Source organism: Mastomys coucha, unplaced genomic scaffold (genome assembly GCF_008632895.1).
Source record: "Mastomys coucha isolate ucsf_1 unplaced genomic scaffold, UCSF_Mcou_1 pScaffold22, whole genome shotgun sequence".
Taxonomy (NCBI): domain Eukaryota; kingdom Metazoa; phylum Chordata; class Mammalia; order Rodentia; family Muridae; genus Mastomys; species Mastomys coucha.
The window spans coordinates 137,720,929-137,746,064 of NW_022196905.1; the positions used below are offsets into that span (position 1 = coordinate 137,720,929).

Here is a 25,136-nt window from a genome sequence, read left to right on the forward strand (position 1 = left end):
ACCTTTGTGGATGGCAAGATGGGAAGACCCGGTGGGTTTCAGTCAAGGTGGAACATGGGGCCCTGCTCTTGAGCTGGTAAACAGAGGCAAGCCTGCCAGGGCAGTTGTGTGGTGATGGTGGAAGGGACAGCTAATGCTGGCCTGTGAATGACCACATCTTGAGGTAAAGCCACAGCTTCCTGACTCTGTCCCAAACCAAGATGGCAGGAGCCACTCAGAACATCAGGATAGTATCAGCTCCATACTGTGACTGAGCTCAGGGCACAATATGAAGGAGTCAGCTCTGTGTGGGTCCTGACATCCACACAATCCTACAGACAATGCCTGCTCTCTGCCTCTTGTTACCCCACTTCTTTCTTCCCTTCTCTCTCTTTCTCTCTCTCTCCCTCCCACCCTCCCTCCCTCCCTCCCTCTCTCTCTCTCTTTTGCATAGGGTTTCCTTATGTCTTTCAGGCTGACCTTGAACTCAAGATTCTCCTGTTCTAGCCTCCTGAATGATATAATTCAGGTGTGAACCACCATGTCACCAGGCTCTTTTTATTTTTAGTGTGTGTGTGCATGTGCGCGCGCGCGAGCGTGTGTGTGTGTGTGTGTGTGTGTGTGTGTGTGTGTGTGTGTGTACGGGATATTAACTGTTTAGCCCTGGATAGCCTGAACCTTGCTATATAATTCAGGCTGGTCTCCAATTCATGAAGATCTAACCTGACTCAGCCTCCTGAGTTCTGGAATTAAAGCTGTCTGACACTCTAACTGCTGAGCCATCTCCCCAGCCCCTATACTAGGGCTCTTAGATATCACTTTGATGATGATGATGATGATGGTGATGATGATGGTGGTGATGGTGATGATGGTGATGATGGTAACAGTGTGCCAAGGACTTCATTAGGTCCTTGAAGGACACTATGTCACCAAATTAACTCTATTCAGATAGTCAAGTGGAGGTACTGAGAGAATCACAGAGCAAATCGATGGCTATCACAGGCTCTTGGACCCAGTTAGCTGTGTATTTGAGGAAATTCCTGGTGGGTCGTGGCTTGGAGAGACTCCAGGTGAGCCTGGAATACCCCCATCCCTGGCCTCCTTCACTGAGGGCCTCCTCTGCACACAGCTTCGACCTGACAGCCTCTGGGATTTTTCATACTCTGCTTGTGGGTCTTGCTTGGCTTTCTCTCCAGGCTTTTGCCCAAACCCTCCCCCTTTCCGGGCTCAGTCTGCCCCCTCCCCTCGCTGCCATTCACCCCGCGGTCTGCCCCTCCCTCTGGGCCTGGCCAATGTCAGGGACTGGGCTGGCCAGCCCCCCCGCCCCCACCAGCCCGGGCTCAGCATCTCGACTCTGCAGCGAAACGCATAGGAGGCCACCGAAAGAGGCCACCATGAGCTGCTTGGGGTGAGTGAGGGGACTGACTCTTGCTGAGAAGAAAAAAAAAAAGCTTTGAATAGGGAAAAAAAAAAGTTATTTCTAGAGCGGAATTTGTCGCGGAGCTGATGCAGGGGGCTGAGGACTTCCTGGGGAGGTGACAGATAGGCAGAGCTCGGTTTCGCCCAGTTCCATGAGGGTTGGGCTTGTAGGGGGGACGCGGCTATCCCCGGGGAACTTGGTGCGTTTGTCTCCAGGCCAGACTCAGCGGGAGGATCGCTCAGATTTCCCGGTTTCATCTCGGTGCTGCGGGGCTTCTGTCTCCGCCCGCCACCTCTCTCGGGACAGCGGCGGCGTCTGCCTCTCTGCTTTTCGTCCCCAAGAGCCTGACAGGCCCCTGTCAGCTGAGGATCGGAACCGGAGGGGGTGGTCTAGATTTAGATCCGGAAAAAAGCGGGAACCCCTGGACACTCCCGGATGCCCCAGTGGCCCGCTGCTTCCCTGGGGCGCTGCTAGGAGGATGAATGGGAAGCCTGTGTCGCCAGCGGGTGTCAACTGCGACAGGAAAATTGGGGAGGTTGTTGGAGGAGGGGGCGGCGCCCAGCTGGGCTCCGAGGGGAGGGCAACATGGCAGCGGGACTTCAGGCAACGCCTCCCCATCACTAAGGTCCCTCCAACATTTCTGAATTTCCGAACACCTCCCTCCCTCCTCGGAGCTGACCTGTTCCCACTGTGTGCTGGGCTCTTGGAATGCCGAGGATTTGGGTGCAGAGCTTCTTAGAGAAGTCTCTGAAGGGACAAGAAAGCATCCCAGAGGCAGCAAGCGAATTCTGAGTTCCGAGTCCAAGTTCAGGGGCAAGCCACTTGCTAAGCCAGACTCCTGCATCCAGGGCAGCGACTCAGCAGGTGTCAGCACTATACCTCAGAAAATTGGGCCTCAGAGGGTTCCGGAAGTGTGCCCTGGAAACCGGAAGGTTAGTCCCTGGAGAAGAGTTCAGGGCCAAGCATCTGGGCTGGGGGCAGAAGGCAAGAACAGAGGGGCATCCTGGCCGGCCATTGAATAAAGGGAGAGTCACTGCCCTGACCCAGGGACTGCAAGGGCAGACAGACAAGGCTTAAATAAGAGGTTAAATAGACAAAGGGTGGTAGGCAATGATGATGATGATGATGATGATGATGATGATGATGATGATGTGTGTGTGTGTGTGTGTGTGTGTGTGTGCATAAAGCTTTCTTTAGAATCATGCCTAAAATCTCACCTCCTTGGGAGGTTACAGCTGGAGGATCACAAGTTCAAAGCCTGCCTGAGTAGTTTATCAAGACCCTGGCTATAAATAAATAATAAATAACTAATCTTCCCATGGAGGTTAGAATCCGCTCAGAACACACCAGCCCTTCGGAGGCAAGAAGGCTGCAAGTTCATGGCCAACTTGGGTCACAGAGCAAGGCCCTGGGCTCAGCTCTCAACATTGGTGTATGCCTGTCATCTCAGCATTAGGGAGGTGTAGGTAAAAGGCCCAGAAATTCAAGGTCATCCTAGGCAACATACCAAATTTAAGGCCAGCCTCAGCTACATGCCACAGTATCCGATGTATATGTCTATACACACATATATATGTCTATACAAACTATATATACACATAGACAAACTATATATATATACATATATATATATATATATACATATATATATATATATAGTTTGTCTGGCTTCCCTTACTCACCCTTTAAGTACTCAATATACATATACAGGGAGTAGCTACCATCTGGGACAATGCAGACCTTGAATGTGTCCGGATTTGTGGCCACAGTGCGCAAAGGCTCTGTGCTCCTTTACAAGAGCATTTCCTGCTGCCACTTGGAACCTAATTTGGGTCTGTCCCCCAAGGACTCTCAGTCTGATTAAGTGCTGAAATGGCTTTCTAATTAGGACAGGACAGGCAGTTTGGAAAGTGTGATGTGTCCAGGAGGGAAGAGAACGCACAGTGGGGGTCAGGGGTGGGGGCAGCGGTGGCTTGTCTTTCAGGAGAGGAAAGGGGGTAGGGAGAGAACACAGCCACTGGCATGGCTGAGGTGGTGGGCTGGCATGGCTGAGGTGGTGGGCTGGCATGGCTGAGGTGGTGGACTGGCATGGCTGAGGTGGTGGGCTGGCATGGGTGAGGTGGTGGGCTGGTATGGCTGAGGTGGTGGGCTGGCATGGCTGAGGTGGTGGGACTTGGAATTTCCAGCTGGAACCCTGTGGTCTCTTCGGTGACCGTACAACCTTGAGCAAGTCGTAGACTGTTTTATCCTATGCACTCCCAACAGGGGTCTGGGTAGGAAACCTTGTGTGTTGCACTGGAGGCAGGACCACGTGTACTCCTTCCAGTGTCCTTTCAGCCACACCATGATGTAGTTCTTGGAGCCAAAGGTGGGGGCACACACTTTTAGTAAACCCAGCACTCAGGCACTGGAGTTAGGATTGCAAGTTTGAGTCTATATGTGAGGTTCAGGGCCAGACTGAGCTACGTCAGGAGACCTTATCACAAAGAAACAAACAGACAAAATCAAGTGAGTGTGGTCACTCCTGTATCACCCACAAAAATTATTTACATGGCATAATAAGGTGGGAGAGAGAGAGCTTAATGGGCAAAATGCTTGCAATGAAAATGAGAAGACCTGAATTTGGCTCCCCAGCACCCGTGTAAAACAGGCACAGTGGCCCAGTGATCCCGGTGTTGAGGAGATAGAGACAGAATCCCTGGGGCTCACAGGTCATTCTGTCTAGTCTAACCAGTTCACTTCAGGTTCAGTGAGAGAGTCTGTCTGCAAGAATATAAGGCAGACAGCAACCAAGGAAGACCTGTAATGTTGACCTCTGACCTCCACATGCACACTCAGGCATGAGTACCACACACACACACACACAAACACACACATTCACTCTCTCTCTCTCCCCCCCCTCTCTCTATATATACATATATATCATATTATAATACAGTATATATCATATTATAATATATTATAGTAGTATAGTATATATAGTATAGTATAATAATATATAAAATAGTATACATTATATAGTAATTATAGTAATATTATATGTATGTATGTATGTACGTATGTATGTATGTATTAGACAGAGCCAGGCATGATGGAACATGCCTTTCATCCCAGCATTTGGCAAGCAGAGGCAGGCAGATCTACATAATGAATTACAGCCCAGCCAGAGCTACCTAGTGAGACCCTTTCTCAAATAAGTAAAATAAACACAAAAATACCCACGGATGATAACACACTCCTTTAATCCCAGGACTCAGGAGGCAGATGCAGGTGGTTCTCTGTGAGTTTGAGACCAGCCGTACACCTTGTCTCCAAAAATAAAAATATTTACATATGAGGGCTGGGGAAATGACTCGTTGGCTCCAGTGCTTTTGGTGTGAGCGTGAGGACCAGAGTTCAGATCCCCAGGTCTGTCCATTGCTAATCGTCCAGCTGTGATTTCAGCCTTGGCAAAGACATGGGTCCCCAGAGCAAGCTGGCTAGCAGCACTCACATGTATATGTACCCACATTCATGCAAGCATACATAAGGCACACATGCACAGCGTATACAAAACAACAAAAACCTGTGTATAATACAGCTATGGTGTGTGTGTGAGCTGACGTTGAGGAAGGGCCCAGCATTTCATGTGATCAGGTAGTGTTCATTTCCCATATGGAGAGTCTCTTTTTTCTCCAGGACAGCTTTGGGGTCCTTCCCTTTCTCTGTGTGGGAGCTACCCTGTGCACACGGGCTGCTTAGAAGCAGCATCCTTGGCCTCTCCCCACTAGATGCCAGCACCACACCCCTCTCCCAGCTGTCATTGTGTGGCAGCCAAAAAGACATCTTGAGATTGTGCCAAATGTCCCCAGGGTGTAGAGGTGGGCACAAAACTGCCTCTGCTTGAGAATGATTGCTCTTGAATGATCTTCAATAATGTTCTTTCATGGAGGCAGGCACGGTAGACAAGTCTACAAATCGCCTGTTCCCTGGCCTCTACTCGGTGCTGTCTTGAGTCATCTGGCCAAATGCCCTCGCCTCTGTTCCCACCCCCGTGTGGGGACTTCTCTATGCCTGAGGTGGCCTGGCCCTGAAGCAGTATGTCCAGACTGCAGCATGAGCATCCATCCAATGCTTTCCTCCTCTCTGTTGTCAGCACAGTGGACGGATTTTATAGCCTTTGGGCGTGGCTGGTTCTAGGGCACCGATGCTGGCAAGCAAGACCTCGAATGCCTCTGTCAACATGGGACAGTCATGGCCCTGCTGTCAGCTGTTCTCAGGATGAGAGATGTGCTCCCAGGCATAGGATAGAGTGGGGGGGGCAAGGTGTGAGTGGGCATGGCTGAGGCTGCTGCTGCTTCTGCCAGAGAGAAAGAGCTCTGAGAGATAACTACAGAGCAGCGGGGGCAAGGATGAAGGGAGGGGGCCTGGGGCACGTTCAAGCAGCATGCCCCCTTAGTATTTTTGTTTTGTCTTCAGAGCTAGGATGGAACGTAGTACTTTGTTCTTGCCAGGGAAGCCCCTTACCATGGGAATAGGCACTAGCCCCTCACTGGTAGATTCTAGTCCAAGGACTCTGGCCTGAGTCACATCCCCAGCCACTCACTGAGGAAATGTGTACATGTGCTCTACCACTGAACTACATCCTCAGCCCACTTCTGTATTTCAAAATGTAATCACTCAGCCAGTGTGGTGGAACAAGCCTATAATCCCATCTGCTCAAGAAGCTGAGGCAGGAATACCGGATCTTCAAGGTCTGGGTTGGGAGGGTTGGCAGTGCTGTATCAGTGCAGACAAGGCCTTGACTTTGATTCCCTTAATGGAATAAAACCCGGCCTGGAGGTACACGCTTGCAGCCCTGGTACCTAGGAGATGGAGGCAGGAGACTCACAAGGTTATCCTTGGTTGCATAGCAACTTTGGGACTATCCTGGGCTACATAAGACCTTATTGGAAGGCAGGAAGGAAAGAAAGAAGGAAGGAAGATGGCAGGAAGGGAGAGAGGGAAGGGGGAAGGAGGAGGGGGAAGACAAAGGGAGAGGAAAAGAGAATTCAAGGCCAGCCTGGATTAGAGTGAGTTCAAGACCAGCCTGGAGAACTTAATGGGATCCATTCTCAAAGTCAGAAGTAAAAAGGCATAGAGATGTATGTATCTCTGCAGTGGAGAGCATGGGCAGTACATGAGACACTTTTATTCAAGCCCCAGAACTGAAAAACAAACAAAACCCCCCTAGCCTCTCCTCATGTCCTGTGCTTTTTTCTGGGCTGGCTCCCAGCATCACCCCTCCCTTGGCTACCAAGACCTCAAAATCTCTGGGGTTCTTCCATCTCTCCTAGAATCCATAAACCCTAGCAAGGCCATCCACTTGCTCTGGAGTGCGGTCTCTGACCCTGCCCGCGGCTTTCAAAGGTTTCCTTCTTCCTTGCTTTCCCTGGATATGAAGGGAGGGCATTTTCAGCACTGGCCAGCTCCTGGGAAGTCCTGTGCAAAATGCCTTCCCAAGCACTGCAAAAGAGAGTTCTTCAAAAAGGTGTTGGCTGTAGCGAAGGGAGTGTTGCAGCCACTGTAAGGGGATCAGGGCGCTGGGCCAGAGAGATCCCAGACAAGACTCCTGGAGAGGAAATACACTGGAGAGCCAAAGGAAGGATCTTGACAGGCTTGAATCACTCGGGTCTTCACTCCTCCGGTTGCCCCAGCGAATTGAAGGGTCCCCGAGCAGGGAGAGAAGAGGCGGGGCGGGGCGGGGAGGAGCTACCAAGAATGGGCGGGCATGGGGCCACGGTGCGGGACTGGCCGGGAGGGGCCGCTCACGCTCGTCCAGCAAAGGCGCGTGGAATAGCAGGCGCCCTCTCTGTCATCGCGGGCTCCGCCACCCGCTGCCCGGTGCGCACCTGCCGCGCCGCCCTCGCGGATCCAGATGGGGAAGGACCAGGGCTTCTCTCGGCACTTTAGGTAGCTTCCCCATCGCGTTCTGCGCCCCTGGGAACCTCGCGCCCCGCATCCGGCCAGCTTGAGGTGGGGGAGGGAGCTGGGATATCAAGAGGGGTTCCCTGTTCTGGGTGGGCAACCTATTGAAACTGGGCGGAGCCCAGAAACTGGGGACAGTGGGAATAAACTGGTGGGTATGTGGGCGGTGAGGTTTCGATGTTGGGTACCCAGGACCTGCGCTGCCAGAGTCCTAGGATGAAGTGAAAGGTTAGGATAAAAAGTCACCTTCCTGCATTGGCTCATAAGATAGGACAAGGGACCAAGAACGAGGGTGTCTCGTGCTCTGAGTGAGAATCTAACGCATCGCATCGTGTTTTGAATTTGGAAGGCAGGATCTTTCTACTGTGAGGAACTGTAGGTTGCTGCCTCTGAGGATCCCATTCCTGTCTTTACCATTTCACTGGCTGGAAATCAAGGGCTAGGTGAAGAAAGCTGGGCTTGGGTAGAATACACACAGGCAAGGGAGGATCCTAGGAGAGGTTCCGGCAGCAGAAGTAACCCAATGGAAGGTTATAGACTTGTGACTCCCAGGAAGAATCCTTGGAACTTGGGAAGGCCTGTTGGTCTTTAGTAAGGGCATAAGAGCCTTGGAGACCTATTGCTGGTCTGTCACAGTCAAAAAGGCAATGATACGTCCCTATAATGAACTTACCCCTACTGCATCTGACTGTGCCAGCTTTAATTAACAGACAGCAGTGCCAGAACTGGGGTGTCTGGGCCAGACAGTGATGGAGCCGCAGGGAAGGCTCATGCCAGCCAGGAAGGGTGTCTGCCTCAGCAGGCAGTCTTGGCCTCAGGCCCAAGCTCCAGGATGCCAAGCAGAGAACTAGCCACCAGACTGTCCACCTCCCCAGTTTGTACCTCAGTCTGGTGCCCAACTGGCAAGTAGGACTTTGACTTCTTGGTGTTGGATGTCTAACTGTACTGGGCATCTGACCCCTGCCCAGGTTAGCATATAGGTCTGACGGTTTCGGTATAAGGTGGACAGTCTCAGTATCCTTTGCCTGGACATGAGGCAGGAGGATAAGGAGAGGCCCAAGACCAGGCAGGCAGATGGAAGTGTCAGGCTCAGGAGACCTCCTGGTTACCTGGAGTATCCAGTCTGAAGCCGAGCCCACCCTGGGGGATGGGGCTAATATGAGCCCTCTGGAAGGATCTGCATCCCTTCTGTCTCACCAGGGAGCTCATTCTGCTTCATAAGGCTTCATTAACCTTATCTGCGGATGCTGGGAGAGCTACAGATCTAGTTCAGGGGAGGATGTATTTCAGTTGCAAACCAAGCCTTCACTACCCTCCTCTTTTCTCTCCTGCTCCCCACCATGCCCTTGCCTCTGGCTACTGATATAAAGAACAGAGGAGGGAGCCTTGGAGCTACAACCAGGAAGCTCTTACTAGTGTCATGAGCCCTGATTCTAGCTGTCAGAGGCCAGCTGTGTCACCCTGGAAAGTTACAGGTTTCCCTGTGCCTTAGTATCTCCTTCAGTGGGTCAGTAAGCTTACAGGGGTGTTAGCTGAAGCTGTTATGCGGAGATGGGGTTGCATCACACACACACACACACTCGCGCGCGCACACACACGCGCAAACACACACACACACACTTTCTTCTCAAGGTGCCAAGTTACTTTCCATCACTGTGGCCCACAGCGTCACTACAAATTCTGGCTTTGGAGAGCTTGTAGACGCACAGGCACCCGGCACTCATCCCAGGCTACGGACCTTGCGTAGAGGCTAAGTCTCCTCCCACCACCTACAGGCTGACACCTTGGAGAGCACCACAGGCCCTCCATAGCTAAGCTCACTATCTAGCAGGGACAAGTGGTCAGAGGTTTACTGAACACATTCAGGGGACTAGGAACACATGCACACACTTACAAAAGTAATAAAAATTATTCTTTTAAAAAACATTAAAAGGGGAAAAATAAGAATGCATTAGGCAGAGTCATAAACTTGGAGGTGGTAATTGCCCTCACTTTTGTAAGGAAGCGGCTGTGGACCGGGCTGGCAGAGAAAGCAAGCAGGAGAACTGGAAGTATGAGGACCCTCGGAGGGAAGGCAGATGCCTCGCGGATGGCTGTGGTAGTTTTCTCTAGAAATCACCTGGAAATAAGAAGGGAGAGAGAAGGAGAGCATTAACTGGGGCTTGGCCTGGTACACACAAGAACATGAGAGGATGGAGACAAAGAACAGACAGATGAAAGACAGGCAGGTACTGGAACGCCTCTGTAGACTGCTTTGGGAGCAGGAAGGCCCTGCAAAGGCTAGGGTAAAGCAAACGGTCCATGCGGACTTCGCAAGGTAGGGCTAACAGGATGCCGCACCCATGGTGTAGTCTAGGATAGTCAATTCTCTTCTTCCATTATGTGGGTCCCGGAAAATCGAACTCAGGCCTTTAAGCTTGACAGCAAGTACTTCTACCTGCTGAGCCATCACGGGACCAGGTCTAGGAAAGCTGGGAATGCAAGCCTGTTCGCCGAAGGGGAGAATGAAAATGTCCCTGGTCACCCCTGGGAATGGGCAGACGAGCCACTAGGAGGTGCCTTTGGAATGCAGTCAGGGACGGCGCCTGAGTTGATGGTCCTTGCAGGATCTTCATCCCCAAGAAGCACCGGGCGCGCTTCGACGAGGTGGTGTCCCAGGGTCTGCTGGGCAAGCTGTGCCGCGCTCGGAGGGCGCAGGGCGCGCAGCGCTTGCGCCGGAGTCGCAGCGAGGAGCGTCCGGAGCGCCTCCTAGTGTCCACGCGCGCTAGCGCTGCACCCCGCCGTCCGGATGAGCCGCCCCCGCGGAAGGCGGCCTCGCTGCTGGGCGGCCGCACTGGCCCCGGGGGTCCTCGCAGGTACGCATGGCTTGCAGGTGACAGCTGGGGACATCCCCTGCTGTTGCCCAAGCTTGGGTGGGAGTCATGGGCAGTGAGTATTTGTGAGGACAAGGACACGAGACATGTCCATCCCATGAGTCCTGGTTCTCTGTTCTCTGAGACAGGGAAGCTCACCCACTTCCAATCCGTTCCATCTTCCCTCCCACAGGACTGTTCGAGTCTATAAAGGCAACAAGAGTTTCGGTTTCACTCTGCGCGGCCATGGACCGGTCTGGATCGAATCTGTCCTGCCTGGTGAGTCCCTAAGATTGGGAATGAGGTGACAAACCCTGATGAAGTCCTCTCTGGTAATGCTACCCATGTCTGCTAGTCACAGAGCATCCATTGTTAAGAAGCAGAGAGTAAGAAGCAGATTTCCCAATGGTTAGAGCCAGAGTTGAGTAGACATAAGGGCTGGACTTTGGATCCCTAGAACACATATAAAATGCTAGGTGGTATGCTAACTTCTGGTAATTCTAGCCTTGGAAGGAAGAGCTGGGACTCCCAGAGCAAGCTGGCTAGCAAGCTAGCTGTATGGGTGAACTCCAGGTTTGACTGAGAGACCCTGCCCCAGTGAACAAGGTAGAAGAGCGATGGAGGATGGTATCAGTCTCTGGCCTCTACATATGCAGCCGCTATGCACACACACACACACCTACACAAATGAAAACATCCATACACATACATGAATGTCACATGTACACACATGAAATGAAATAAAAATTTTTAAAGAAACAGAATGGTAAAGGCCAATACTTAGCCTGCCTTCACTCTTTTATGCAATCCTGCCTCAATCCAGGCTCCCTGTTCAGAGTGTGTCTATGCCCACATTTAAAATGGGTCTCCCCACGTCAGTTAACATGATGAGGACATTCCCTCACATCCTCAGAAGTTAACCTTAATTTAGATAACCCTTCATGGCTGTGCCTGGAGGCCTGCCTCCTAAGTGATTCTAGATCCTGTCCAGTTGACTATGTTAACCATCACAGCAATTTTAGATAAAATCAGAAGGGTAGGAAGAGATTGCCCCGGCTCTGTGGCTCCCTAGAGGAGATGTTCAGGGTGTGGGTAGTGGATCAGCTGGTTTGCATGTGAAATGCATGCTTACAACCTGAGTCCTTTCCCGTGCTTCTTTTAAAATTACACTTAATTATTTTGAGGAGGAAGAAGGGGACCACACATGTGGCAGCAGGGGTGTGTGTGTATGTGTGAAGGTAGGAGTCCGTTTTCTCTGCCACATAGTTCTCAGCATCAGTTCTCACCTGTAAAGCTGAAGAACGGTTATCTGGTTTGCATAGAGGAGTTGAGTTGGGGAGACTCCCACCCAAGTCCACCACATGGGAGTAGGCTGACCGCATACCCTCTGTTTCTCTTCTCCAGGCAGCCCGGCTGAAAATGCCTCCCTCAAGTCAGGTGACCGGATCCTCTTCCTCAATGGATTGGACATGAGGTCAGAACCCCCTGAGGTGTCTTGTGATCTTGGTGATGAGCCATCTCCCAAGACTTTTACCTCTTGGGACACTAACTGTGGCCCTGAACCCCTTCTGATCTATGTTCTATGACCTGTGCCTCCTGCATCTATCCCTCTTCCACTGAAATCTATTTTTTCCCTGTCATACTGGGAATCAAACACAAGGTGCTTGTGCTAGGCAAACCCAATCTTAGAGCTACATCCTCAGTATTTAATTTTGTTTTATTTTATTTTGAGACAGTGCCTCACTCTGTATTCCAGGCTGACTTGGAATTCACTACATAGCCCAGACTTGCCTTGAATTCATGACAATCCACCTGCATCCCCCAAGTGCTGGTTTGCAGTGTTAGTTACCATGCCTGGCTCCCAGCCCTGTTTAATCTTTTTGTTTTGAGACAAGGTCTTCATTAGTTGCCCAGGCAACTTGGACTTGCTATATAGTTCAGACTGACTTTAAATTCTGCAAATCCTCCTGTCTCGGCATCCCAAGTGCTGGGATTACCATTGTATGTTACCACAGGGTGACATAGGAATCATTCCTTCTATGCCCAGGAATGCCAATCCAAGGCATCTGCAGGCAAAGGCTTCCAAAACCTGGGGCTTCTACCACATAAGACCTTAACTTGTGTGAAAGTTGGGATTCTGGCTAGTCCTGATTTGCTGGGTGGCTTTTACATGAAGGGCAGAGCTCACTTGGCAGGCCCTCCTGGGCCATCTCCTTTTCAGGAACTGCTCCCACGACAAGGTGGTGTCCATGTTGCAGGGCAGTGGCGCTATGCCCACGCTGGTGGTAGAGGAAGGACCGGTCCCTTTCGCCAGTGGTGAGACTGTCAAGCCTTAGAGTTCCCAGGACTGTTTTGGTAGCTTCCCAAGGACGCCGCCAGGGGGTGCGATAGAGCCCAACGCGCAGCGTTCAATGCTGTTGAATGCATTGCCCGCCCCAGCTCAGAAGGCTGCTGACCCCAGCTGTCTGGGTGACTCCGGGTCACCCGTGCCTCCCCATGCCTGTGGTCCCCCGCAGATTCAGATTCTTTGGATTCCCCGACCCGGGCGTCAGCTCTCACCTCGCTGCAGTGGGTGGCGGACATCCTGCCTTCCAGTATCCGAGTCCAGGGGAGGACCTTCAGCCAGCAGCTGGACCACCTCCTCACTCCTCCCGAGCGCTATGGAGTCTGCCGGGCTCTCGAGAGCTTCTTCCAACACAGGTGCCCTGGGAAGAGCGGTGGTAGGGATCTAACCTGTTTGCGCCACACCCAAATTTCAGCTAAACTCTGGCAATCCTGTTCTCCCTGCTGGGAGCTCCTCAGCCTCCTTAGGTGGAGAGAGGGAAGACAACAGCTAGTATTGAAGGAGGAAAAATTGACAAGCCCTAGAACAAACTTCGACTTTTACATTTATTCCTTTATTTATTTTTAAGACCCAGTCTTGCTACATAGTACCGGCTGTGCTGGAACTCAGAGAGATCAGCCAACCTCTACCTCCACAGTGCTGAGATTAAAGGACAGAGCCACCATGACCAGCTAAATCCGAACTCTAACACCTTGGGCAATTACAGACGTATTTAAACTGCATTGAACGAATTGAGGCAGGAATGGAAAGTTTATGGGACATCAAGAACCCTCACTGGGCTCTTGGAATCTTAAAAATAAATAAATAAATAACATAGCTACAGCTATCATGGCTTGTGGCAAGCCTTCCTCTTTTCCATTCATGTAAGTTTGGATTAAATGATCTTGTTACAGTCTAATTCATATGCTGTACAATTCAGTCATTTATTTTTAACTTAAAAAAGTATATGTATGGATATTTTGCCTGCATGTAAGTGTACCACATGTGTGTAGTGTCCATGGTGGCCAGTAGAGGGCAGCACATCTCCTGGAACTAGAGATAAAGGTGTTTGTGAGCTGCAAGGTAGGTAGGTGCTGGAAAGTGAACATGGGTCCTCTGCAGGAGAAACACTAATGCTTTTAATCACGGAACCTTCCCTCTCTTGCCACAGTTCACACATTGACTTGTACAATTCAGAGGTTTTAGGGGTTGTGTATACTTGCAAATATATGTAACCATTCCTAGAGTGAATTTTGGAACTTTAAAAGGGATACCAACAATGTTCTATGACATGCTCCTTCATCTCCATCCTCTGACCTTTCTTTAAAAACATTTTTAAATTTATTGCATATGGGGGGGAGGGACAGTGTGCATGCCACAGTGCCTACACGAGTCAGTGAGTTTGACAGCAAACATCTTTACCTGCTGAGCCATCTTACCATCCCCTGATCTTGAGCAGGTCACATACAGCCTTATTCTGTACTTTTTGTATTTATTTGTGTGTAGATGTATGCTCATTGACCTGCTTGTGGAAGTCAGAGGTCAAGCTTTCAGTGTAGGTCCTCACCTTCCCACCTTGTTTGAGACAGGGTCTTATGGCTGTAAATGCCAGGCCAATTGGCCCAGGGGATGCTGGAGATTTTCCTGTGTCATCTTCCAGGGGTATTGTGGGATTAGAGTTGCTTGAACTGCTGTATGAGGCCTTTACAGGGGTTCTGGGGTTCGGAAGTCAGTTCTTCACACTTCCATGACAAGCATTTGACCCACTTTATATCTCCCAAGACCAGTATATGTTATTTTTATCTTTGGTTTTACAGTTCAGAAAAAGAAAAAAAAAAAAAAAGCTAAGTAGCTTGAGAGAGCTCAATTAATTGGTCAGTGGCCAGACCAGGATTTGACAATTACATTTTCTTGGTGGAGGTGCTGGGACTTGAACTCAGAACCTCAGGGAATGTTGGGTACATGTTCTGCCAATGTACTAACACCCTCAGCCCAGACTGCGATTTGAATCAGAGCAGACTGTCTCTGGAGAATGCTTTCCTGTCTCTCTGCTCTGTCTTTGAAGGGTGGGGGCCAAGTATGGGCTGAATTCTGGGGGGGGGGGTGGGCATGGAACCACCACCTCACCCACACCCCTGAGTGATGAGCTCCCCGCTCCTGCACCCCCGCCTGCAGGAACATCGACACCCTCATCGTGGATGTCTACCCTGTTCTGGACACACCTGCCAAGCAGGTGCTCTGGCAGTTCCTCTACCAGTTGTTGACCTATGAGGAGCAGGAGCTCTGTCAGGAGAAGATTGCCTGCTTCCTTGGCTACACAGCCATGACAGGTAAGCAGTGCCTGGGAGTGGCTGACAGATCGCCTGCCAGCCAGGTAGGTAACAAGAAGACACCTGTTCTTGTCTCCCAGAAGCCTGGAGGCCACTCTACGCTTCTCCCTCACATATGTATGTCTACTGTCAGGTGCCTGACAACACTTGGGTGCTTGGCTGGGAGAAGAACCCCCATCTGGTTCATCCTTCATACAGCAAACACAGCATAACAGGGAACTGCTCATTCATTTGTCCCTTTCTCTTCCTCTCTTTCATCTCTCCAACATGGTCTCATGCAGCCAAGCTGACCTCAGACTCTCAGGTAGCGTCTGGCCTTGAACTCCTGATCCTCCTGCCTCCATCTCCCAAGTGCTGGGATTATAAGTGTGTTGTCACCACAGCCCTGTTTTCATTTTCCATCGATGGGGATGGAGCCCAGGCCTCGCTTGTGCTAAGCAAGTGCTCCCTCACTGAGATATAGCTCCTGCCTTGTTTGGAGAATTCACAGCCAGGTAACTTGCCCTCAGCACTTGGGGAGGCTGGGACAGGAAGACTGTAAGTTTGGGGCCAGCCTTAGACTCACTATGTAGCCCATAGTGAGACTGGGTCTCAGAATGAAAACAAGCAGCAGCTGGGCAGTGGTGGTGCACGCCTTTAATCTCAGCACTTAGGAGGCAGAGCCAGGCGGATTTCTGAGTTCAAGGCCAGCCTGGTCTACAGAGTGAGTTCTAGGACAGCCACAGCTACACAGAGAAACCCTGTCTTGAAAAACCAAGAAAAAAAAGTGAAACAAGGGGCTGGGGATGGCTCCATAGATAAAGCATTTGTGGAGCAAGCAGGAGGTCTAGAGTTCAGATTCCCAGTTCCCAAGTAAATGCCAGGTGGGTGAGGCAGCCCACCTGTAAATCAGGAAGTTGGTCGGTGGGAACAAGGGACCTGTAGCGTGTAGTTTTTGCTACCCAGCTTTAAGGTCCGGGCAGATCATGCTACCAGCCCTGCCCAGGTTCCCTTGGATCTTCAGATGAAGCATGTGTGTGTGTGTGTGTGTGCGCACACACACACACACACACACACACACACACACACACAGTAGCTTATTATTTTCAACCTGTCTTATTGGCTCAATTTCGGGACTCTTTTAACCAGCTCAGCACCCTAAATCTGCCCTCAACTTTAGCTGCTCAGTTACCTTCTCTTTGTTCAGCAACCCAAAACTGCCCTCCGCTTAGTTGCATTTCTAATCTCCTGCCTTGGGAAGCAGCCTATGGTCACTCTGCCCTCTGCCCGATATCTCACTTGGCTAGTCAGTCACGTTTTCTCCCTCTGAAGCATGTTGACATCTCCCTTTCTCTTCCTGTGCCTCTTAGCTGGCCTTCGGGGACTAGGAAGTCCCGCCTTTTTCCTTCCACCCAGTGTTAACCATGGACATCTTTATTGATACATCAAGAACCAACTGGGGAACAGGACCTTAGCATCAGCACCACCCGCTACAGGAACCCTGAAGCAAACTGACTAGCTAGATTAGTAAACTGGATGGCACACTCTGGGCTTAAGTGAGAGACCCTTACTCAATATATAAGGTGGAAAGTGAAGATCAATTTCTGGCCTTCACATGCTTACACATGTGAGTGTGTGGGACATACACACATGCAAATATGCATATACATATACATGTACAAAGAAATTTTAGTTCATTTGCCCTATTCCTTGTTTACAAATTTGTCAGTACATGTTACCTGGGTCACAGAGCCATGGCCAGATCATCCTGGCTGGTGGGCTCCAGTGCACAAGCACACATGTGAGGGTCTGCTGGGCCATGCAATCTCATTTTTCCCCTGCCACCTACCCTATTAGAGTATGTCTCCCATGTGCCTAAAAACCCCTGCACTTGGGACTGGAGAGAAGAGTTAGTGGTTTAAGTACTTGCTGTGCAAGTGTGAGGATCAACCTAAGTTCGAGTCCCCAGAACCCATGTAAGTACTGGATGAGCATCGATCGCATCCTGTGACCTTAGCTGCTACAGACACTGCAGCTGCTATGACAGTCCCTGCAGATCTGCTAGTGCTAACCCATTATGCTTTTAATGTACCTACTCCCTACAGCTTGGCAGACTGAGCAGGGCTGAGCATTTATAACCTGAAGCTCAAGGTTCCCAAAAGGGTTGCATGTGCCCAGAACCTTTTCAGTTCACCCTAAGTTCTTCTGGGTATCAGTCAGCAGTCCAGAATAAGCACTGGGTGTGGGGACCCTACAAGCATTCTAAGAAGAAGCATATTGGGGACAGATCAGCCCCTACTATGTCTTCCAGCCTTCAGCTGCTTTTCTTGCTCTGGATACCTGGTTTCTGTTTGAGCACCACCCTAAAAGGCTGGGAGTACACTGCCTTTCAGTGGTAGAGTAACTGCTTAGAATCCTCCAATGAGGGGCTGAGATGTGGCTCAGTGGTAGAGCCCCTGCCTAGAATCCTCCAGTGAGGGGCTGGGGTGTGGCTCAGTGGTAGAGCTCCTGCCTAGAATCCTCCAGTGAGGGGCTGGAGGGTGTGGCTCAGTGGTAGAGCTCCTGCCTAGAATCCTCCAGTGAGGGGCTGGAGGGTGTGGCTCAGTGGTAGAGTAATTGACAGAGTACTGGGTTTTATCTTCAATGCTACCTAGGAAAAACTGTAGTGTTATCCAGGAATATGCCCATGGTCCAGAGGCCATATTTTGGTGGTGATGAGTTTTTTCCTCTCTTCCCTTGCTTGTGGAGGCTGACAGGACAAGGGCCTTGTGACAATTCTTGCCTGTTCCTTCACAGAACCTGAATCCTCACTGGACCTGGAGCCGGAGTCCACACCAGAGGCCACACCAGAGCCACAACCACGGAGTTCCCTGAGGGCCTCTTCCATGTGCCGTCGCAGCTTGCGCTCCCAGGGCCTGGAGGCCAGCCTCAGCTGTGGTAAGGCCCCACATGGAACGGCTGGAGCTGCTGTCCTCTCCTGTAAAATGGTCTTGGTGAAACAATGAGTGTGTTAGCCAGGGTTTTCTAGAGGGACAGAGCCTATAGAATGAATGTCAGTCCCAAAGAGGATTTCTTAGATTGGCTTCCATAAGGGTTGCACAGTCCCAACAATGGCCATCGGCATGCTGGAGAGGCTGGACCCCTAGTAGCTGCTCAGTCCTTGAGCTGGAGGCACCTGTAGTCCCAACTTAGTGCTGAAGTCCTGGAGGATTCCACAGAGCTGCTGATCCAGTCTACCCTGGGAGCCTGAAGAATCTGGGTTCTGATGGCTATAGCAGCAGCAGCAGCAGCAGCAGCAGCAGCAGCAGCAATAGAACAGATCCACTTGCCAGCAAGGAGGGAAGGCAGGCAGGCAAAGCACTGCTTTTCCATCATTTCTTTATATCTGAGCTCCAGCAGGAAGGTCCTTCCCATCCTGGGGTAGATGAGTCTTCCCTTCTCAGTTAATCCTCCCAGGCAGTGTGTTCACAGACCCACCCAGAAGTGTGACTCAGCTGGTTCTAGATCCAGCTGAGCTGACATCCAAGTCTAATCATCACATTGAGGAAATCAGCAGATAGCAAGGCTGAGTGGGGGCTGTGCAGGTCTGGACTGGGCCGTAGAGCTTAGATACATTAACGAGATTTCCACGGCGCCTTCCTGGCAGGTCCTGGTGACTGCCCTGAGATGCCCCTACCTCTGATCCCAGGCGAGCGTCAGGCTGGCGATGGCACATCCCTCCCGGAAACTCCCAACCCCAAAATGGTGAGGCCTTTCTGCCTTCCAGATGTCAATGAGCACAGGGGTGGGTGGCCAGTACATGGAGACCCCTGACCAAAGTGTCCTAGATGCGGATTCAGGCTGGGGCAGACTGTCCATGTGTGGTCTCTAAGGTTCTGTTGAGACCACCAGGGGACAGTAGGGGAAGGTTGGGCTCTTCTTGTTGCCCCCTAGATGTCAGCGGTCTACGCAGAGCTTGAGTCTCGACTGAACAGCAGCTTCAAAGGGAAGATGGGGACGGCATCCAAGTCCCGGGCCTCTCCACCAGTCCCCAGCCTGGTAGGCACATCAGGTATGGCCTCAGCCAACCTCTGGACCCGAGGGCCACTGGCTTCTATTCCCCTAGTTGCCTCTCTGTGTGTCATCCTTACTCTCAGGCCTATCCCTGAATGCTGTGTAGCTGAATCACAGGGAAACCCGGGAACCTCCATGCATATGCAGTAGGTCATCAAGGTTGGCTCGTCCCAACCCCCCTTTTGTCCCTGGTGGTCTTGCTCCAGCTGGTGACCTGGGAAAGCAGAGTGTGCCCTCAAACAAGTCCTTAAGTTTGCATATGGCTCTGGGGTACACTTTAAAGTGCACGCATTGCTTTGTGAATGGAATAAACTAGGAAGGTTGTTTCTCTGTAATCTAAGCAAGGCCGGCTGTGCCTATAACACAATCCTGTCATCTCAGCTACTCAGGGAACTGAGGCAGGAGGACCATAGTTCAATGAGTTCAGGGCCAGTCTGGGCAACTTATCAAGACCCTACCTCAAAACTTTAAGAACGTAGGCCTGAGGGTGCAGGTTGCAGAGTGCTTGCCTGGCATGCATGAGGCTCTGGGTTCTACCCCCAGCACCAGATAAAATGGGTGTGGTGGAGCACACTTGTGATGGAGCATCCAGGAAGTGGGAGCAGGAGGATTAGAAGTTCAAAGTTATCTTCAACCTATTAGGGAGTTCAAGGCCAGCCTGGGCTACATGAGACTCTGTTTAAAAAAAAAAAAAAATTTTTTTTAAGTGGGAAAGAGGTGGTGTGGAGATAGAGATAACCAAATGGCAGTTGCTTGGAATGTGCAAGACCCTAGCCTTAGTCTCCACTACTGGGGCGGGGAGGGGGCGGGAAGCACGGGGGTGGGGGTTAAGGACAGGGCTGACTGATAGAACACACTGATCCTCCTGAGCACTTGAGCCTTGCTGGGTAGGAATGGATCCTCAGGGCCCTTGTGAGAAGCCAACGGGAGGATCCCTTGTGGGTCTTGGTGAGACCTTTGAGGTATATTCCCAGAAGAACTAGGGTATGGTATGAATTGAAGCCAAGAGATACTTTCCGTTTCGCCCATGAGGCAATAGCCCAGAGACAGAAAAGCACGTCTTAGGACAGACAGCAAACGCATGGTTCCGCCCCCTGCTGTGCGTTGGCTGATAGACTCCCTCTCCTTCCACCACCAATCAAGGGCCCAGGACCCTGTCTGGAGTCTCCTGGCCCAGTGACCGGCTCCTGCCTTCCCCGTGCTATGATCCGCTGTGCTCTGGGGGTCTGGCCTCTCCCAGCAGCTCGGAGTCCCATCCCTACGCCAGCTTGGACAGCAGCAGGGCGCCCTCCCCACAGCCAGGCCTTGGATCCATCCACCCCGACAGCCCCCCAAGCCCAGACCCCATCCGGCCGCCCAGTCGCAGGAAGCTCTTCGCTTTCTCACGCCCGGTGCGGAGCCGAGACACAGATCGCTTCCTGGATGTGCTGAGCGAACAGCTGGGACCTCGCGTCACCATTGTGGATGACTTCCTGACACCCGAGAATGACTACGAGGAGGTGGGCATGCGAGTGGGCGCAGTTAGGGGTGGAGGTCTATAGAGCTACACGGTTCCCCAGAAAGTCTACAGGAGGCCTGTTTCACTGCAGTCGGCTTCAAACTGCTTCACAACCAGTCTGGGCTGGAATCTGTGCCCGGCTACCCCATTCCTTGTCTAGAGTTATCCCAAATTATTCTTTGTTCACATTTATTCCCCCTTTGCCTGAGGCTATCGTGCATATTTTATCACAGTTTCCCCCCTTCTTCATCCTAGGAAACCAGCCCACAGCCTCGCGCCAATCACTCTGTACCTTTTCCTGGGCTATCCCATCTTTTCTCTAAGGCTACCCCCATATACTTACTGTGTCTCAGGCGAGCCCATTCTCTGTCCCAATCTGTTCTCTGTGCACCTCAGACTATCCCACTCACAATGTCAGGCTGAGGTACTGTACTTGCTTCCAGGCCCCTGGCTTCTCTTGCTTCCCCTTGTTTCGCGCACTTGCCCTTTGCTCGCCTCACTTTCCACTTGCTCTCCCCTGGCCAGATGAGCTTCCATGATGACCAGGGCAGCTTTGTGACTAACGAGAGGAGCAGCGCTAGCGAGTGTGTCAGCAGCAGCGAGGAGGGCAGTTCTCTGACCTACTCCTCCATCTCCGACCACATCCCCCCACCCCCACTCAGCCCCCCGCCGCCACCACCCCTGCCTTTCCATGACCCTAAGCCCAGTTCCCGCACCTCCGATGGTCCCCGAGGTCCCCCTCAGTCATTGACCAAACCCCTTACCCAGATCAGCCATCCAGTCCCACCCCCACCCCCGCCCCCTCTACCCCCACCTGTGCCCTGTGCACCCCCCATGCTATCCCGAGGCGTGGGCCACCGCCGCAGTGAGACCAGCCACATGAGCGTCAAGCGCTTGCGCTGGGAACAGGTGGAGAACTCAGAAGGCACCATCTGGGGTCAGGTAGGTGCCCTGGGGATGGGTGGCTCTCTCAACTGCGTGAGTTGTCTAGACAGTAACATAGAAGACAAGATCCATCTTCCTGACCTTGTGCTCCTCCTCCTCCTCCTCCTCCTCCTCCTCCTCCTCCTCCTCGTCTTCCTCCTCCTCCTCTTCATCTATTACCACATCCTCTTTCACCTCCTCTTCCTCTTCCCTTTATCCTCCTCTTCTTTAGTTTTTTTAAATTATATTTATTAAATTGGGGGGGATATGGGTGTAGAGGTCAAAGGGTAACATTTAGGAGTCAGTTCTCTCTTTTTACCACATAAAACCTGGGGATTTAACCCAGGTCATCAAACTAGTGAAAGCAACTTTAGCTGCTGAGCCATCTCACCAGTTCCTGATCTCTTCTAACATCAACTAGAATATTTCTTGGTCCTTCTTACCCTGAGCAGAGAAGTTACAGCCTTACCCATGACAAAGGTATCCCCAAACCAAAAGCACAGTGGGGAGTTCTGGAAATGCCACCTTGCCCATTGCAAACCCATTGCTCTTGAGGCTGGACTACTTCTTTTAGACTCTGTTTTGTTGTTGTTGTTGTTGTTTTAACTCATGGCAATCCTCCTGCCTCAACACCCCCCAAAGTGCTGGAATTCTAGGAATGAGCCACTACACCAAGTTCAACTGCTCCTTTAAATATGACCCAGTGGGTAAGCTGGGTATAGTGGCTCATGCCCATAATTCCAGCACTTAGGAGGCTGAGGCAAGAGGATTGCTGTGAGTTCAACTTTGAGGCTAGCTTGGGCTATATAGCGAGATTCTACCTTAAAAAGAAAGTCCTGTGCCTCTCCTCAGGGGCTGGGACTAGGGGATGTAACTCAGCAGTACAGAGCTGGCTTCTGATGTTTAAGGTCCTGGATTCCATTCCCAGCACATAAATCAGGCATCATACCACACATCTGTAATTCCAGCATGTGAGAGGTGGAGGCAGGAGGATCAGGAGTCCAAGGCCATACAGAGAGTTTGGGGCCAGCCTGGCCTACATGTCTCAAACAGAAGGGAAACTTCTTATCTTGGGTTCCTGGAGACCATATTCCTATCATCCTGAGATGAGCCCACAAGCTTGTTCTTCAGTGCCATCTCCCTGGTCACCAAGGCTGAACACACCTGGCCACCCTTCTTGCCAGGCATCCTTGCCCAGCAGTCTCGTTCTGAGACTATTTCTCTACTTGTCTTTCTTCACTCAGCAACCACCCCCAACTTTATCCCTGGTCCAAGCGCCTTATGGTCATTGTAGGTGGTGACCTCCTGCATAAGCCACCCCAGCCCTTTGGTCCAGATTCCAGCCCCTGGCCTATCACAGCTTCAACTGCCCCAGCACCAACTCATCCTGCCTAAGGCAGTTCTGAGATGAGACCATTTTCTGCAAAGTAGAACCTCAAGCAGGTTGTGGAGGTACACACCGAACATCCAGCCTTCAGTAGGCTGTGGAAAGAGGATAAGGCCAGCTTGATGAGTTCAAGGCCAGCCTGGGTTACATAGCAAGTCCTTATCTGAAAATGGGGGTAGAAGGGTGCCAAGGGATTGATCAGTGGGCAGTGCCTGCCAAGCAAAGGTCAGGACCTAAGTGTGAACCCCAGCACCCCTGTGAAAGTCTAGACATGCTGGCGTTCATCAGTATCCTAGGTGACAGATCCCTGAAGCTCATTGGCCAGCTAACTTAACCAATTGGTTTAATGAAGAGATGATCTCAAAAAAAGAGGGTAAATGGACCTGAAGAGATAGCTCAGCAGGTAAGAGCATTTACTGGTTAAGCATGAGGACTTGAGTTCAAATCTCCAGCACCCATGCTATTAAAAACAAACAAACAAAAACACGGCACAGGACAAAGACATTTGATGTCTACCACTGTCCTCACACATGTGTACACATTGGCATATATGTGCACACAGACCAGACACACACCAAAAGAGACTTTAAAACAGGACAAACCCCTCAGGTCTCTCTTCAGCCCTCTTGGATGTCACCATCATCTTCCTTCTTCATGGATAGAGTTCCAAGAATGGCTGCCTTACTGACCAGAAGGGGCATCGGTTTCTTAGCTTATAACTTGGATTATGCAGCATTTCTTTAAAAAAAAAAATTATATGTGTGTGTGTGTGTGTGTACATGAGTGCAAGGGCCCTCTGAGGCCAGAAGAGGGTGTCAGATACCCTGGAGCTGGAGTTACCAGCAGTTGTGAACTGTTGGATATGGGTGTTGGGAACCACACTCAGGTCCTCTACAAGAGCAGCAAGTATTCTTTTTTTTTTTTAAGATTTATTTACTTATTTTATGTGTATGAGTACACTGTAGCTGTACAGATGGCCATGAGCCATCATGTGGCTGCTGGGAATTGAACTCAGGACGGCCCGGCTGACTCCAGTGTAATACACTGTAGCTGTCTTCAGACGCACCAGAAGAGGGCGTCAGATCTTATTACGGGTGGTTGTGAGCCACCATGTGGTTGTTGGGATCTGAACTCAGGACCTTTGGAAGAGCAGTCAGTGCTCTTACCCGCTGAGCCATCTCGCCAGCCCGCAACAAGTATTCTTAACTGCTGAGCCATCGCTCCAGCCCCAGTTTATAGAATTCTTTCCTTCCTCCCTTTCTATTTCTATTTTTTGAGTCAAGGTCTCACTGTGTGGACCAGGGTGGCCTGGAACTCACAGGGACCTCTGCCTCCTGAGTTCTGGGATTAAAGGGATGCACCACACATCCAGCTTCTATCTAGTGCTTCCTGCCTTGCCTTCCTCTTGGACCTCCTGGGCCCTATCTCTTTGTGGGTCTTCAGGATGGATCTCAGAGGCAGGCTAGTTGCCTGGGCTCTCCCTGCTCTGACCGTCTCACGATCGATTGCTTGCAGCTTGGAGAAGACTCTGACTATGACAAGCTGAGTGACATGGTGAAATACCTGGACCTGGAGCTTCACTTTGGCACCCAGAAACCTCCAAGTGAGTGACCGAGCCAAGCTGCCTGCTGCCTTCTAGCTTCCGGTTCCCAGAGCATACACTGCTAGATACTGTGTTTCCAAACTTTCAAACGCTTCTGCATGCATGATGAATCCCTTGATGGTTCTGCAAGCTAGATCCCGGAATCACTTTCACTTCTTAATGAGGAAGCATGGAAAGGCTAGGTAGTTTGCACCAAGACACAAAGCCATGGTAGGATGAGCAGAAGGCATCTTTTTCAGTCTTTCACCCCACCTCATCCTTTCTAGGTATTTCCTTGTAGTGCTCAAGTGTGACTCCAAGTAGTCAGCAGTCTGTTCTTGTATGCAGCACAAACTCAAGAAGTGGTTGGTTTTCATTGTTCAGCCTGAGGGGTGCAGGGAAGAGGGCCTGCGAGGAGACAGAAGTGTGGGGTCAGACAAGCCATGTGCTAAATACCTTAGGCTGGACCTGCGGGTCCACGACTGAAAGGCTGAGGAATGAGGGGGAGTTTGGATGCCTGGAGCTGATGTAGTTAAGGTGATGCATCCCCGGGAAAAGTTCCTTGACCGCTGGTTGTGACCACACCTCTCTCTTGGCCCTGCCACAACAGCCCTAGTCTAGCCCTTCATTCCCCATTAAACTGTACAGTTTTTCTTTCTAGAGCCAGTGCCCGGCCCCGAGCCCTTCAGGAAGAAGGAAGTGGTGGAGATCTTGTCCCACAAGAAGGCCTACAATACCTGTGAGAAGCCTTAAGGGCCCCGCCTTCAGGGCCACAAAAGCTGAGACCGGCAAAGGGGTGGGGAGATCGAAATTAAGATGTGGGGAACTGGGACCGGTCATGCTGCTAAAAGAAGGCGGGCTCT

General features: G+C 51.2%; 1 protein-coding gene across 2 annotated transcripts in view; it reads left to right on the plus strand.

Annotated features, from left to right (window-relative positions):
• Positions 1 to 1,325: 1,325 nt before the first annotated feature.
• Grid2ip (Grid2 interacting protein) overlaps positions 1,326 to 25,136 on the plus strand; it is a 28,367-nt gene continuing 4,556 nt past the window's right edge. Inside the window, exons 1-14 of one of the 2 annotated variants that reach the window (XM_031338633.1) lie at positions 1,326 to 1,387; positions 9,952 to 10,200; positions 10,391 to 10,476; positions 11,602 to 11,671; positions 12,419 to 12,513; positions 12,714 to 12,897; positions 14,696 to 14,850; positions 17,626 to 17,766; positions 18,476 to 18,573; positions 18,763 to 18,880; positions 20,026 to 20,381; positions 20,906 to 21,322; positions 24,207 to 24,294; positions 24,935 to 25,012. In XM_031338633.1, coding sequence (XP_031194493.1) covers positions 1,374 to 1,387; positions 9,952 to 10,200; positions 10,391 to 10,476; positions 11,602 to 11,671; positions 12,419 to 12,513; positions 12,714 to 12,897; positions 14,696 to 14,850; positions 17,626 to 17,766; positions 18,476 to 18,573; positions 18,763 to 18,880; positions 20,026 to 20,381; positions 20,906 to 21,322; positions 24,207 to 24,294; positions 24,935 to 25,012 — 2,149 coding nt within the window. In that variant the 5' untranslated portion in view covers positions 1,326 to 1,373. Of the gene's footprint in view, positions 1,388 to 9,951; positions 10,201 to 10,390; positions 10,477 to 11,601; positions 11,672 to 12,418; positions 12,514 to 12,534; positions 12,898 to 14,695; positions 14,851 to 17,625; positions 17,767 to 18,475; positions 18,574 to 18,762; positions 18,881 to 20,025; positions 20,382 to 20,905; positions 21,323 to 24,206; positions 24,295 to 24,934; positions 25,013 to 25,136 lie in introns of those variants that run through there. The other variant, XM_031338634.1, reaches the window with a different exon arrangement.